At 51.9% G+C, this 14715-nt stretch overlaps 6 protein-coding genes across 6 annotated transcripts; 2 read left to right on the top strand and 4 right to left on the bottom strand.

Moving 5' to 3' along the window:
• Nucleotides 1–608: 608 nt before the first annotated feature.
• BDW47DRAFT_132100 (aryl-alcohol dehydrogenase) lies at nucleotides 609–1919 on the bottom strand (the record flags this gene model as incomplete). The annotated part of the gene is made up of 3 exons (XM_024817484.1): nucleotides 1149–1919; nucleotides 930–1090; nucleotides 609–869 (listed from the first exon to the last, which is right to left on the bottom strand). The coding sequence occupies exons 1-3, from the start codon at nucleotides 1849–1851 to the stop codon at nucleotides 609–611; spliced, it is 1125 nt and encodes a 374-aa protein (XP_024671273.1). The 5' UTR covers nucleotides 1852–1919.
• Nucleotides 1920–2453: 534 nt separating this feature from the next.
• BDW47DRAFT_126460 (putative short-chain dehydrogenase) lies at nucleotides 2454–3266 on the top strand (the record flags this gene model as incomplete). Its single annotated transcript, XM_024816556.1, has 2 exons — nucleotides 2454–2490; nucleotides 2557–3266. 2 exons carry the CDS (start codon nucleotides 2454–2456, stop codon nucleotides 3264–3266), a joined length of 747 nt encoding a protein of 248 aa, XP_024671272.1.
• A 995-nt stretch (nucleotides 3267–4261) lies between these two features.
• BDW47DRAFT_132099 (general substrate transporter) lies at nucleotides 4262–6264 on the bottom strand (the record flags this gene model as incomplete). The annotated part of the gene is made up of 5 exons (XM_024817483.1): nucleotides 4262–5329; nucleotides 5386–5418; nucleotides 5476–5571; nucleotides 5708–5897; nucleotides 5987–6264. 5 exons carry the CDS (start codon nucleotides 6262–6264, stop codon nucleotides 4262–4264), a joined length of 1665 nt encoding a protein of 554 aa, XP_024671271.1.
• A 756-nt stretch (nucleotides 6265–7020) lies between these two features.
• Nucleotides 7021–8038, bottom strand: BDW47DRAFT_126458 (mitochondrial carrier domain-containing protein; the record flags this gene model as incomplete). Its single annotated transcript, XM_024816555.1, has 2 exons — nucleotides 7021–7905; nucleotides 8006–8038. 2 exons carry the CDS (start codon nucleotides 8036–8038, stop codon nucleotides 7021–7023), a joined length of 918 nt encoding a protein of 305 aa, XP_024671270.1.
• Nucleotides 8039–8560: 522 nt separating this feature from the next.
• On the bottom strand, nucleotides 8561–10472 carry BDW47DRAFT_107209 (uncharacterized protein). The gene has a single exon (XM_024812947.1). The coding sequence runs from the start codon at nucleotides 10294–10296 to the stop codon at nucleotides 8584–8586; it is 1713 nt and encodes a 570-aa protein (XP_024671269.1). The 5' UTR covers nucleotides 10297–10472; the 3' UTR covers nucleotides 8561–8583.
• Nucleotides 10473–11184: 712 nt separating this feature from the next.
• BDW47DRAFT_118126 (transcription factor domain-containing protein) lies at nucleotides 11185–13505 on the top strand (the record flags this gene model as incomplete). Its single annotated transcript, XM_024815171.1, has 3 exons — nucleotides 11185–11345; nucleotides 11417–13134; nucleotides 13213–13505. 3 exons carry the CDS (start codon nucleotides 11185–11187, stop codon nucleotides 13503–13505), a joined length of 2172 nt encoding a protein of 723 aa, XP_024671268.1.
• Nucleotides 13506–14715: the final 1210 nt, after the last annotated feature.

Below are 14715 nucleotides of genomic sequence, written 5' to 3'. Positions count from 1 at the left end.
CACACACACTCTCTATATATATCCACATTGTCCCAATCTGAGTGGAATTGGTCCTATTGAATCCATGTTTGCCGACATATTCTTAATGGAAGTCTACTATGTTGTGCGGTGGCCTTGTTGTGCCAGTCTTATCTAAGGCTGACAATCACTATGAACTATATATCTCTGGCAGTGAATGCACATATCAGAGTGCATGACATCTGTATCTTGAGCAATTTATCATTTCTCCCACAGACTATTAAAAGGGCCAAAAAATGACATATAGTTATCTTGATTGAGAGATATACCCCTGCCCATATCCTCACAGTCTCTGTCCCCCATAACCCAGGCAAGACGACCGCGTGCAGCCCTACGTGGTGAAGGATTTCTTCCCGAGCTCGGGGGTAACGAACGACGAGGAAACCTGGGCGGCGATTTAAGCCAGACGGACTCGGTCACTGTCTGGTTCTTCTAATATTTGCATCATTACAATGTCCGCCGTCTCTCCGGGTCTACGTTGGACACATTAGCACAATACCAGATACACATGGGAACAAGTGTTCATTCAAATAAATTTAGTCTATCTATGTACTCTGCATAGCATGTCTCAACTGCTCTCATGCTAAACCCTATCCCTTGTGAGGTCGAATAGCAAGAGTAGGAGCAACATAGTCAAAATGACCCATTCCGCCCAAGAACGCAACGTCCTGAGGTCCCTTAGGCGCATATCCAAACGGACACAAGAAGTTGTGAGGGAAGCCCAGGTCAAAGTCATACCCGGTCTCGATCTCCGCCACATCTTCCGCCGTGAGCTCCAGGCTGAGGGCTTCCACGTTGGCTTTAAGATGCTCGACCTTGCGGCCGCCGACGATGGGGAAGAGGTAGGGAGTCTGTACCGAGGATTAGTCATTATAACTTGAAGCGAACAAAGAAAAAGAACGAGTACTAACCTTCTGCAGCACATATGCCAGAGCCACTGAGGTGAGCGGCACCTTGTGACGCTGGGCGACCTTGTCTAGCACGGCTGAAACCTTCTCCTCACGCCCAAGGGTCATATGGGGGGTGTTGCGACCACCCTCCTTGGCCGGCTCGCTGGGGGCCTTGAAGTATCCTTTTGTCACAATTAGCCTGAACTTGCCCATCCGGCAGAGAAGGGGAAGAGGACATACCACTACCCAAGGTCCCAAAAGCATGGATAGCCATGCCTTCATCGCGACACATGGGAATCACATCACGCTCCAGATCGCGGGACTGCGCCGAGTATCGTCCCTGATAGACAGAGAAAGGACGGAGTCCATGGGCGCGCGCATAGGCATTGGCCTTGGTGACTACCCACGCCGGGGTATCGCTGATACCGAGGTACAGAACCTTGCCCTGGACGACGAGGTTGTTGAGACTCTGCATGAGCTCGGAAATATCCGTAGAAAAGTCCCACGCATGCACAAAGTACACGTCGATATAGTCAGTCTGCAAGTTGCGCAGACTGTTATGGACAGAGACGTGCATGGTCTTGGTGCCGTTGCCGCCGTAGTTGCTCTCCATCACGCCCTGACCGGTCATGGGCGAGAGGGTATACTTGGTAGCGACGACCATCTCGGCGCGACGACCCGGTGACTTGGCCATCCACTCGCCGATCCATTGCTCGCTCTGGCCGCCATGGTAGGCGTTGGCCGTGTCGATGAAGTTGCCGCCCAGTTCGTAGTAGGTGTCGAGAATCTCGAAGGCCGTTTCCTTGCTGCATTCGCCCATCATGCCTGCCCAGGCGTTGCCCAGACTCATGCCGCCGAGCGAGATGGGACTCACGCGGACTGACGCCGTGGGGGCTAAAAGTCTGTGGCGGCCGAGGAGGCTCTTGGGATGAGGGGCCTTCATTGTTGCTATTGTGATTGATTCAGTTGGGATTGGATTGAAGGACGATAGGTGAGGAGCTTAGGATTGATAATTGATGATTGATTCTCTACTGACAGGAGTGCTACGTCCGTTACTGTTGATTTATATTGGCCTTCGACTGGATCAAATCGACCATCGGGTACAGAACACCCCTCCAGAGGTTGATCTAGCTGCCGCCTCACAGCCTGTTCCAGGTACAGCATCGTGAAGACCCCGAACTGGATTGATAATCAAGCCCGGAGATCGGGGATAATCCATCGCTGTTAAGCGTTATCACCGTAAGTTGTCGCTCTCTGATTTAGAGCACGGACACCGACCAACGAATAGGGTTATTAGCTCCCCAACTCCACCAGAGAAACAAGCTGGATAGTGGACCGCGTCTGGGGTCGAACTAGTGCTTATTCAATCAAGCCAAGTTTGATAGGCGAGAATCCTGGGGGTAATATACATCCATGCTAGTCAAATCTCAGCCGCTGTGGCGTCCTCGCCAGTGATGTTCAGAATAGCCTATAAATGAGCCCAACACGAGAAATCTGACGGGGAATCCAACGGCCTCACTTTCATCGATCTTACTCCCTAACGTAATGGCCGCTTCAAAAACTCTCGTTCTGGTGACCGGTGGTATGCAAGCTGTCCCCCCGTCGCTTTAAAAATCCAACCCCGAGACAGTGGCTAATTAATGTGCAGCAACCAGCGGAATTGGCTTTGAGCTAGTGGCGCAGCTCCTCGCCAAAGGAACATACCATGTCTTTCTAGGCGCGCGCAGCCCCGAAAAAGGCCACGCAGCGGTGGAAACCCTACGGGCCCGAAACCCGGCAGGATCCGTCGAGATGCTCCACCTGGACGTCACCGAGGACACGACCATCGAGAGCGCAGCTTACTCTGTGCAGCAGACGCACGGCCACCTCGACATCCTCGTCAACAATGCCGCCGTCTCCGCAATGACAGGTGCCAGCCTGCGGGAGCAGATGCGCGCAGCGTTCGACGCGAACGCGACAGGTCCGGCGGTAGTGGCCAGCGTCTTTGCGCCGCTGCTACAGAAGTCTACAGCGGCATCGCGGCGCATTATCAATGTGACGAGTGGGGCGGGGTCAATTGAGAGGCGGCTGGATGCGTCGTCGCCGATTTATAATGTCCAGCAGGTGCAGTATCGGGCGAGCAAGACGGCACTGCACATGGTCTCGGCTTGCCAGTTGGTGGAGTTTGCGCCGTTTGGAGTGAAGGTGTTTTTGTACGATCCGGGCTTTACGCAGAGTAATCTGGGACCGCATAATACGGAGGCGAATGGGGCGAGGGCTGCGGCGGACTCGGTTCGCCCGTTGATGGATGTGCTGGAGGGGAAGAGGGATGATGAGGTGGGAAAGATCTTGCATAATACGGGGAGTTGGCCTTGGTAGATGAGCTCTGATTTCCCTTTCACTGTATATGGTTTAACCTTTGATCCTTTTTTTCCCTTGTAATGAGGGTGAGAAGTGGAGTATGGTGATTCTATATATCGGAATCCGTTTTTTCCCCCCCACTATAGGCCAGGAGAGCACTCCGTACAATAGCTATCACCGACAGCCTAATGGGATATTGACTGTACAGATAAGAGCACATACTCAAGTAGCAATCCCTACCAACGCAACTATTGTTCTCCATAGGTACTGCAGCCATGACACCCCTCAAAACCCTACTGTACGGCCTCCTGGCCACCGCAACCCATCCCAACAACGCCCGCACTATGTCATAGTGGGAACCAGACCAGCAGGCCCCGAAGGTGAATTGGTGATAGAATTATGTTGTCTACCTTCCTAATAATCTCCCATATGGGTTTCTCCTTTTCATTCTATCAGTAACGAGCGCGAGCAAAGGTGTCTGTGAAAAAACAGACCTTGAGAATATCTTCCGGAACATATTGTACTAGAAACGGGGACAACTCGTTTGTAGCAGAGGTTCAACGACTTCTGAATTTCGTCGTCCTGTGATAAGACGCGGAAATAGTCAGTTCACGAATGGTTTCAATCATTTGACACGACTTACACAAAGTCGTCACCTCGTTGGACGTTCTTTGAATTTCAAGTGTTGTTAAGGACATGTTCGGCCTTGCCAGCATCTTTTATTACCCTTACGTGGGACTACGAGTCGTACAAAGTGACCTGTCCAAGATTCAGGAGCCTCCCAAATAGCAACCCTAGTGGTGCTCCGCATTGGACGGACGCTTTACAAAATCTGCAAGGGGTACGTAGAGCTTTGAATGGTGCCCGTATACCGCATTGACACATGCATCAAATAGCAGTAGCTTCTGTTAATCTAAGTTGCTTTCAGATCAACATCAGAGAGGCTGTAAGTTGGTATGCGCTTGGAGACTGCCGAGACACTAAGGTCCGAAAGTGAATTCGGTTCCAGGACATTAAACTCGGCCTGATGCGTCCATTCTTTCCAGATGCTGGGCCTGCGCCTCTGTCTCACTCTTCTCGCCCGCAACAAAATCATGCTCTTCCGCATCACGATTGCCGTAAAGACCGATTTTATACCATGGCAGAGCGAAGAGACGATCCATGCTCTCTAGGGAGCGGCCTGCCGTCTCGGGCACGCTGAACCAGACCCAAATACCGCCGATGATAGTGACAGCAGCAAAGCACCAGAATGTACCTTTCGGGTCAATGCCACCGGTTGCCACAGGCAGAAGCATGTTAGGGACCGCTCGCGCGTTACCGTACTGGTTGGCAAAATGGAGGGTCATAGCCATTGACGTCGCCAGAGCACGGATGCGCTGGGGAAATAATTCTGCCGTGAGAAGGTACTGCATCGAATTCCAGCCAAGAGCCCATCCAAATCCAGAGACATAGATCATTGCAATAGCTCCTTCACCAGCACCCTTCATGTTAGCTGGGAGCTTAAAGTCATCCTCCACGCCCATTTCTGGAACAGCTGTCAGAAAGGCCGCCACGTAGACCATCGAAATAGCTTGTACGGTGATCCCGAGAAGAAGGGATCGCTTGCGCCCAATAACATCAACCAGGAAGAGTGCACAAAGAATGGCCGCGATGAATTTCACAATGCCAAAAACGGCCGTGATCAGCAGATTGGTGTTGCTCCCCGTAACCCCTAGTAGATGGAACAAGTCTGAAGCGTAGACAGTAATACTGCCGGCACCGGTCCACTGCGATAGTATTTGGCACATGAAAGAAACGTAAATGCGGTAGAGGTTGGCGGGAACTAAGAATGTTTCCTTGATGACGCTAATAAAGCCAGTTCCCGTCAAGGCCTCCATCTCAATTTCATGAGCTCTCCGAATCGAATCGATCTGGCCCACGACGTATTCGTGGTCCGAGGGGAGATGGCAGAGGTGCGAAAGGTTGTTGACTGCCTTGTCGATTTGGCCTTTCTTGATGAGATACCGCGGGGATTCAAACTGCAGAAAAGAGAGCAGGAAGATCACGCCTGCAAACATGATATGCAGGCTTGTGGGAACAAGCTGTACAATATCAGCTTTTGCAATTTGGAGGTTCATGCAGTGAGTTTTATACATACCCAGCGATCATGAGTTTCATCGCCCAAATTAACCTATTTCAACATATCAGATTGCCATCCATGTAGCTCTATACGACCTTGAGAAAATACCTCGCAGCCATAGTTGGCAAAGTAAGCAAGCACAATTCCCAGGTAAACGAAGCCGGTAAACACACAGGTGCAAAGACCACGGATGGAAGCAGGTGCCTGGTCCATTCAGTTAGCCCTATGTAGGTGTCGCTCTCGCCTGTCTGTGGAGCTATCGCCCATCATCACGCATTCACCATAAGAGACAGGCAGGTAGGGATACAAAGGCTCACGTCACACCCGAGTCAAAACTTACAATCTCAGACAGATAAACCGGGCCAACGACGACAGTTTCCCCAACACCGAGTCCGGCAACAAAGCGGCCGGCGTAGACAGCACCCAAGTTGCCACCATTTCCCAGAAAGATAGCAATTCCCAAGATCCACACCAGGCACAGCTGCCGAGTGGCCCAGATCCGGCCAATGCGGTCACAAATCAAGAAGGCACTGCCATGATAAACGAGCAGATCAGCACGTTGCGTTCCCAAAAAAAAAATAAATAAAAATAAAAGAACAGGTGAAGGTCAAGCAATTACAAGAGAGCCCCTCCCACAGATCCAATCTGAACCATTGCCGACACATTCGCTTTGATATTGGTCTGCTCGACCTGGCTGTAGGATTCGTAGTTGATGTATTGTTGAAAATCCTTGGAGTTGAAAGCGCCCGTGACGAGACCCTCGTCGACGCCCCGTGCTGCGCCCATCAAACCAAATGAGATGACCGCAAACCATAGGCGCCAATTGAAGACCTCCTTGGGCTCTGGGAGGTCTTTGATGCGGAATACATTGACCGGTTTTTTGACTCCGCCAGCCATGATGAGTAACAGTAATGCTTGCGAACGTGTTGGAATTCAATGTAGAAGGTTCCCAAGTTTGCAACGAACAGAAAAGTCACCCGCACAAGTAGAGGCCGGACTATATAGTTGAGTCCCTGTCGGGTCCAGCAATTAAGATTCTGTGGGGAAACGCGGGGGAACAGGGGGTAGCACATTTTCTTCTAGTCGTCGAGGACGATTTGCTGCCGGGAAGTCGATGTCCGTACCTAAATCAAATCATATGGATCGTATCCTACAGTGTACACCAAAACATACAGACTTGGGTTGGCGGTTCTGGGCATCGCTGGGCAAGTTCGCACTAGAGAATCGGTTTTTGCGGGGTGATGTATGTCATTGGGTCGTGGTCGTCTTGGACGAAGTCAGTTTCACCCTCTCTTGGGTTTCCGGGGTATTCAGGCCGTTGCTTGGGATGTGTGGGGCTGGTGGAGCAGCGAAACTGTCAAGCGATGGAGCGGTCCCAGAATCCCCGGCGTAGGATTTCTCGGAGACTCTTCCCCCGGTGGCCAATCCTAGACCCATCTTGTTGAAGCTCTAGGAAGACTAGCTACCTGCAGGTACCAGCAGTCTGACCTCTGACTACGCTGTCATCTCGTCGTGCTGCCTCATTGGGCTTTATGTCTCTGTAGTCTATGACTCTACTACGTCTGAAGACACTGCGGTGGTACAAACGACCACGTTTGCCGTGTTTTTTCTTGATGAGATCCACTCAAGGCAGCATCATATGAAACTCCCCCTTCAAGCACCAGGATCCATACTGGACACTTCATTCGGCAGGGGCACGATACTCCGAAAGAATAGCTGAGTGTTCTCATACACCGTGAAGACGATCCCCCCTCCCATGACCAATCTTCCCAGGCGCATCGTGCTACCGCGCCAATAGCCCCTCAGGCCGTGGGCCGAATAAATGCTTCGAATAGCAGCAGCAGTCCCTGCGGAGCCGGACGTCTGCGCCCTCGTCTTGATCGAGTCAAATGGCTGTGTCGTGTAGACCGTGATTGTGCCCGCGATCGCCCCAGTGACGAAGGTAGTTAATGCACTCTGCTGAACGCCATACGCGAGCCCCATTTCCTTCAAGATATTGTAGCTTCCCATGCGCACGGCCGACGTCGAGGCCTGCTTCATGGTCGTGGGAAGAAGTCCCTTGTATAGCCCGTGGACGCCTTGGTGCCGGATGATCCAGCGGACAGCACTCGCCATCCCATTAAGCCTCCTCCCCTGTCCGCTCTTGGCATCGTCGATAAGCGCCGTTTTGATGCGCTCCGACGGAGTCACAGCAACCACGCTCTCCACGGCCCCAGCACACATCCCGGCCAAGATACCCTGACCGAGACTCGCGTGGCCAGACGGCCCCGCGAGCCGTTGTTTGATAGCATCGTAGGCAAAAAACCGCACTCCATCCTTGCCCATGTTTCCTAGCACGAGGGAGCTGCATCCGGTGTACAACGCAAGCGGACCCTGTCGGGAAACAATCTGCGCGATGACCCGTAAAGGATTCCTGGTGTTGAAATCATTGCGAAGCTGCACGCTCGTCTTTGCGAATTCAAAGGGGTATGTCGCAAACCCTTCTGCTGCACCTGCCACGCAGCCAGACAGCAGTGAGATTGCAGGGTTGACGCTTGCCTGGAGAATATATTGGTGATCAGTTGATAAGGAAAGTCTCAAGGAAGAGCGTTGAGAGAAAAGACTCTTGCTGGACCAGGCACGTAGCGAAGGCACTGACCTTTGGCACAGTCGCGGTTCCGAGATGACCCATTGTGCAGTGAGGGGGGGAGCAATGATATCAATAAAGCTACTGATAGACCGTACTCGAGGGCTAGTCTGACGAATATTGTGCCATCTCGTGGGTTATATCTCAACAGCATGTCGGCTCTCTCCCATCGGTGGTCATCGACCCCGGCGTACATCTTCCGGCCGAGGGACTGATAACGGAGCATGAGGTTCCGAGGAGTGTCCCGGTCTGCAATAAGACCTAAAAGGCCTGAAGAGATCAAGTCACCTATTACATTGTGTGAACCGACTCCTGAGCCAGGGAGCCCTACTAGGGAGGCGACACCGCAACTCATTCTCCGGTTGCAGGCTCATGAGCATGGCACGGTAAGGCAAAGGCAATACGTGCAACATTATTGAAATCTAGACGACGGAGGTTGAGTTTATGCTTAATCAGATATAGTAAGCGGCTATGTTGTCATGGGAAGGTCTTATTCAAAACAAGAGTGACAGGCACTTCGTATGATGTACCATTTCTTTTGGCTCCACCGTATGCTAAATACAAAACGCAAATCCAGTAATCACTCAAGTCTACAACCTGCTGGCGACGGCGACCTGAGTCTGCTGGGGCTCGCGTTGCCCCTGACTTTTGCTCTTCCTCATTTTGGCAGTAGCCGCGGCGGCCTTGCCAGCTCTCCGACCAAAAACAGCGCCTGAAGTCAAGCCACTACCACCGGGATAATTCGAATAGAACAGCCCACCCATCATCTCCCCGACACAGTACACCCCGGGGATGGGCTGTCCCGTGGCCGAAGCGATCATCTGTGCGTTGCGGGCGTCCACTTTGAGACCGCCAAAGGTGAAGGTAATGCCACATGTCACTTTGATGGCGAGGTAAGGGCCCTGGTCCAGCGGCAGGGCCCAGTTCGACTTGGCCAGTGCCAGTTGCTTGGCGGATGATTGGGTCGACAGGCCATCCTTGATGGCGGGATCCCATTTGGCGGATGGGTTTTCACGGCGATGGGCATAGACGGCCTCGTTGTATTCACGAAGGGTGCGCAGGAATGCCTCCCGGTTCTGGAGGCCACGGGAGGCACACTTCTCGGCTAGCTCCTCCAAAGTATCGGCGGAGATATGTTCGACACGTTCTTCTCGGTATTCCTCTGGTCGCAGCCACGGCTTGGTCCGAGAATCCCAGACCTGGAATGCAGATTGTTCGGGCTGCTGGAGGATCGCTCGGCCAAACTTGGCATATGTGTAGTTCCGCATGTCGATCCCTTCATCGACAAATCGGCGGCCGTCAACGTTTATCATGAGCCCGAGTGGATAACCGGACTTGGTGAACTCGTTGGAGGCCACTCGATCACCGGTGTTTGGATTGGCGGTGGCATCCCAGGCCACCGAGTGGCAGCCGGACCAGTTGCCGACGGGCTGAGCCCCGAGCTGTTGGATACCTAGCTCAAGGACATCGCCGGTGTTGTATGGGGTGCCTCGAACCATTGCAAGATCCCAGCCAGGACCGAGGAACTGACTCCGCATCCGGGCATTCGACTCAAACCCACCAGCCGCTAAAACGATCGCCCCAGCTTTGATGACACTCTCCTGGGCATTAGTCTTGACCGACGCAACGAGGCTTCCATCAACCGCGTCGGTCTGGATCCCGCTGAGCGTTGTGGACCAGGCAACCCGGACTCCATGCCGTTTGGCAGCAGCCCGGTAGTCGTCAATCAGCCCTTTGCCTCCATCTTGGGTTTTGAGACTCAGCCCGCCCCAGAACTTGATCCGGCCGTCAACCTCATACGCCTGTCGATTGAACGACAGCTGAAACCGTATCCCTTCGCTTGCCAGCCATTTGACCGCGGAGTTGGAGTCGGCAACGAGGGCTTTCGCGAGCTCTGGATCCGACCTTCCCATGCAGGTTTTCTGCAGATCCGCCATGAAGCCCTCGGGTGCGTACGGAGCCAGGTCGATTTTCTGGGCTTGCTCGCGGGTGACGTTGTTGACAATGGGCAGCAGATCCTGGAGTCCCCCATGGGCTGTCCGGTAAGCTCCCGCGGTGAAGTAAGTGTTGCCGCCTGCCCACTCCTCGGGGCATTTGTCTATCAACAACACGCGGTCGGCGCCGGACTGCGCTGCTGAGATGGCGGATGCAAATCCCGCATTTCCACTGCCCACCACCAGGACATCCACTTCTTCCAAAAACGCAGACATGTCGAATATCGTTTCGTCGAGTAAGGGGGAGTATAGGACCGCGGTATTGGGCAAGTTCGTTAATATCTGCAAGCTTGACCGAATGTACCACATTGCCAAACCAAAGGGTTTATAAGGAATCCAGTTCCATTACACATCGGTCGGTGGTTAGGACGGAGTACGAGCTCCCGGGCGGGGAGGGGGGGGCAAAGCGCCATCAGATAGATACATGTCGATAGTGTAATAGAGTGGAGGCTGATGCTTCGGTCATTGATCGTGCGCGACCCCAGCCAGAGACCTGGACAATCCCCGGAGAGTCAGTCTCCGGCGGTTCCCCACTGGCGTAGGTACGATTCGGCCCTCGGTCGGACATGGCGATGACGGAGATTGACCACGCCAAATGGAGAAAAAAACAATTTTCTCCTTGATCAATGAAAACCCAGTACTACTTGAAGACGGACAGATCATTTCATTGAGACATTTCCAGTTGGAATCCCTAAGCCGCAACTACTGTAGGCCTCGCCATATTGATTTCTCGATGACCCACCCCATCGGGTACCCGCGAACCCGCCAAGAACCCCATGAGCCCCTATATTACAGAATAACAGACGTATTACGGAAAGTGACTCATATAAATATAGGAGCAGTATACACACGTACAAGCCGCCGTTTCGCTACTCTCACACGGGTAGGAGGTCGATACGAGAATGGCAGTAAGCCAGGATCTGGAAGAAGTGGTTCTTTGTAGAAGAGAATGTCTACAGTTTGCCACAGGAATAGGGAGGGGAAAGGAGTTACTGGTTTAGGTGTGCCGCCTTTCCAAGTCAAACTATGCAAGACTAGGTAACCGAGCTACGAACAAGTTGAGTTCGTACCCAGGTATTGCACTACATACGTGCACTACCTACACCAATCAAAAAAATGTATATTGTTGACCGACTGATACTTCCAAGGCATTGTAATCGAAATCCCAGCCCTCTCATGCTTGATCGATAGACGACAATGACTCGCAAATCCACTACGGGCAGGTCGAAGACTGTCGTCAGAGCGTGTCAGTCCTGTCGAGGGAAAAAGATTCGGTGTGACGCCTCGAGGCCGCGTTGCACACCTTGCATCAGTCAGAATAAGGAATGCGTCTATCGTTTTGGAACCCCGAGGGAACGGTACGTGAGCATTGGCGGCTGTTTCATCGTGAGTCTTCAAATTCAGGGTTGTTTTTGACCTGGCTGTCTAGACCCACGCTTGCTCGAATCAATGATCTTGAACGGGAGCGGTCTGCCCTCACATCATTTATTGAAAGTCTCAAGGATGCATCGGTAGAGGACCGAGATCTGTTGCTCTCGTCCACCTCGCACCGTGAAGTTCAACGTGAAGCGCCTCGGTTGGCCTCGGAATCAGAACCCCAGGTGCAGGAAGACTCCGGCGAGCGGGCAATCCTTACCAAAAGCGGCCACGACAGCGGACGCCGGGGAAGTTTGATCAGTTGTATCGAGTCCGAAGAAGATGAGCTAGACGTGGTGCAGTTCATCTCGATCGATGAGTCTGGAAATCCAGAATCCTTCGGGCCGTCATCTGCATTGTACGTTCCACCGTATAATGGCCTGTCGCCGCGGACGGGCCTGACTCGGAACGTGGGACAGGAGCACAGGAAAAATAGCCTGATCGCGAATGCTGCGTTACAGCGACAAGCCGAGCATCGTCTCGCTGCCTTGCCGGATATTGCGGGCGTACCGACTCACTTGGCGCTGCACCTACTGAATGTGCACTGGGCGCGCCAGCACCACACTTTTCTCTTGACATATCGGCCAGCGATCATGCGCGACATACAGCAGAACGGACCGCACTCTTCAGCATTTCTCCTGAATGCCATATTTGCTTGTTCGAGCAAGTTCTCGGACCATGCGCAAGCCCAGCCATTATTTTTTCTCGAGAGGTGTGATCAGCTTCTGGCAGAGCAGCAGTTGTTGATCTATTCAACCATCCCCACCGTGGTCGGCCTTTTATTACTGGGATCGACCTACAATTCCCGCGGCGAAACCTCCAAGGGATGGCTGTTCACCGGATATGCGCTGCGGATGGTGTATGATTTCGGACTCCATCTTGACCCCCAGGAAACGAGCGACAGCGCCGAAGAGATCGAAATCAGACGACGAATCTTTTGGGGAGCCTTTATCTGTGACAAGCTGCAAAGTCTCTATCTTGGGCGGCCGCCGGCTATCAATGTCCGAGACTGCCAGGTTTCCCGCGACTTTCTCGACACTTTCGAGGAAATGGAAGCGTTCATCTCCTCGAACCCCTTGGTGTCTCCCATCTATTCGGTGTCCACATTCCGGCAACTCTGTGCATTGTCCAAGATCATGACCGTCATTATCAACAGATTCTACGCGGTCGGTGCCACCGTTTCCAACGCCGTTTCGAGCCTGCAGATGGTGGAGGCGGCACTTCAAAAATGGGAACAGAATCTCCCCCCAGAGCTAGACGTGTCCGAGCATCTCCTGCCCAGAGACAGTTCCAATATAACTCAAACGGAATACCCGGCGCCGAATGTCCTGAATCTGCACGGGATCCACCAGTCTCTCATTATCCTGCTCCATCGCCCCTTCATCTCGGATGGTCACCTGCGAGCTACCACCGTGCCCCTGCGGTCTTGGGAGCAATGCACACTTGCAGCGGACAGGATCTCTGCCGTTGCCCGGTGCTACAAGCAGGCTTACGGTCTTGCCAAAGCTCCTTACATCATGGCCTACTGCATCTACGTCGCTTGCACGATCCATGTCCGCAATGCAGCCAGCGAGGGAACTGGAAATCATTGTGGTCGCGCGGCGCATGCTTCCCTTCTCACCTCGAATCTGGATTATCTGGACGAGATGTGCGCGACGAACCCAGGCGTCAAGCGTCCGGCAAGCATCATCAGGAAGCTCATCTCGGCGAACAACATCAATCTGGCAACCGGTGAGTTTGAGCTTTGCCCTATTTCCCCGCCAATCAACCCTCGGAGGGAGGATAGGAGAATTGAACTGACTGCCGCAGAGCCAAGCGTTTCCTCAAGTCAACCCGCACCCGAGCTCAATTTGGAATTCATCTTTGGCACGTTTCCCGGTGGAGCGGAGCTGCTCGGGCATGGGCAAGGCCACGGACAAGGACAGGGGCAAGTACAAGGGCAAGTACAAGGGCAAGGGCAAGTGCATGGAGCCCACGGCATGGCTCTGGATGTTGATTGTATATTAGATCCATTGTTCGGCTTCATGGACACGTCTATGATGCCGAAGCCTGATAACCTTCCAGATTCTGATGAACTTACAGGGGGCGATCATATGATTTGAGGTCTGGATCTATGGCCACAATCATGAATTGATCACAAAGCTGTCGTCTCAGGCCCCGGGCTCAGAGTGTAACGGATAATACCTGGAGATGGCAGGATATTTGTATGACATTTCCATCGTTCGCTTCGTGGCACTCGATATTTGTCTAGCTTGAACGACGAATCACACTGGGCCAGGAGACGCTTTTTTTACATATGCACCTCAAGGTCGGGTTATCAATATTTCCACTAGCGATCCTAAATTTTTCTCCTTGTAAATGCGACTAGTACTTGGGGCATATCAGGGCAGCTGCCACGAATAAAGAAGTGAGAACCTTTTGGTCTGACACACAAGCCAGCGGTTGAAGGGACTCAGCAGATCATGGGGAGGTAGCTCATACCTTAGCAAAGGTAAGCCCAAAGTTTCCACAAATGAACAGCCCAAATACTCACTAGAATAAATATGATCAATTGCGGTGTTCGTCAATGCAAGCCCCTAACGGCGAGATGCATTTTTATGCCTCCAATCAGGAGGTACACGTCTTTTCCCGTGGGATGATGTTCAAACACGCTGGAATTCCACATTTTTGATGCTTCGCCGTGCGCGTTGACTCAGAAACATCGTCGACAAATACTGCCAAGATCATGACTATTCACAGTTCAACACCTCTGATAGGGAATGGTGGCCAATTGACTACCTGCTCCACTTAATCAACCCATTTTTTCAGTTCACCATGGCTCTGATGAAGTCGAAAGATGTTACAATTCATAGCGCGTTTCTTGTGTACAGGATACTACTAGATCACATTAAACAGTCGAATCAAAAATGAAGAAAAAGATGACTTCCCCGTGACCATGATTTTCTCTACAGTCCCAGAACTTCCCTTGCTCCCAAATATAAGCCCTCTGCATTTATTACTCGACTTGTCATGATAATACTTCAAAAAGGCACTATGAATATTCGAGAACATGTTTCATGCATTACCAACAACAAATTACTATATCTTTTAATTGTAATATTCCTAGAACCAGAAATATCTAGTAAATCAATAGACTAGGACATGCCTATTATTCTAGAAGTTATATTATTTATTATATTTATAGTCAATTATAATTATAAAAGATTATTATCTATAAAAGAATACAATATTCTAGTTCTAATGATATAATCTTCTTTATACTTCTTCTTTTCTAGCCTCTCTTCTTCTTTCTTGTATAATTTATGACGTATT

The sequence above is a fragment of the Aspergillus candidus genome, assembly GCF_002847045.1.
Source record: "Aspergillus candidus strain CBS 102.13 unplaced genomic scaffold BDW47scaffold_28, whole genome shotgun sequence".
Lineage (NCBI taxonomy): Eukaryota > Fungi > Ascomycota > Eurotiomycetes > Eurotiales > Aspergillaceae > Aspergillus > Aspergillus candidus.
This window is presented reverse-complemented; position numbering and strand designations above follow the sequence as displayed.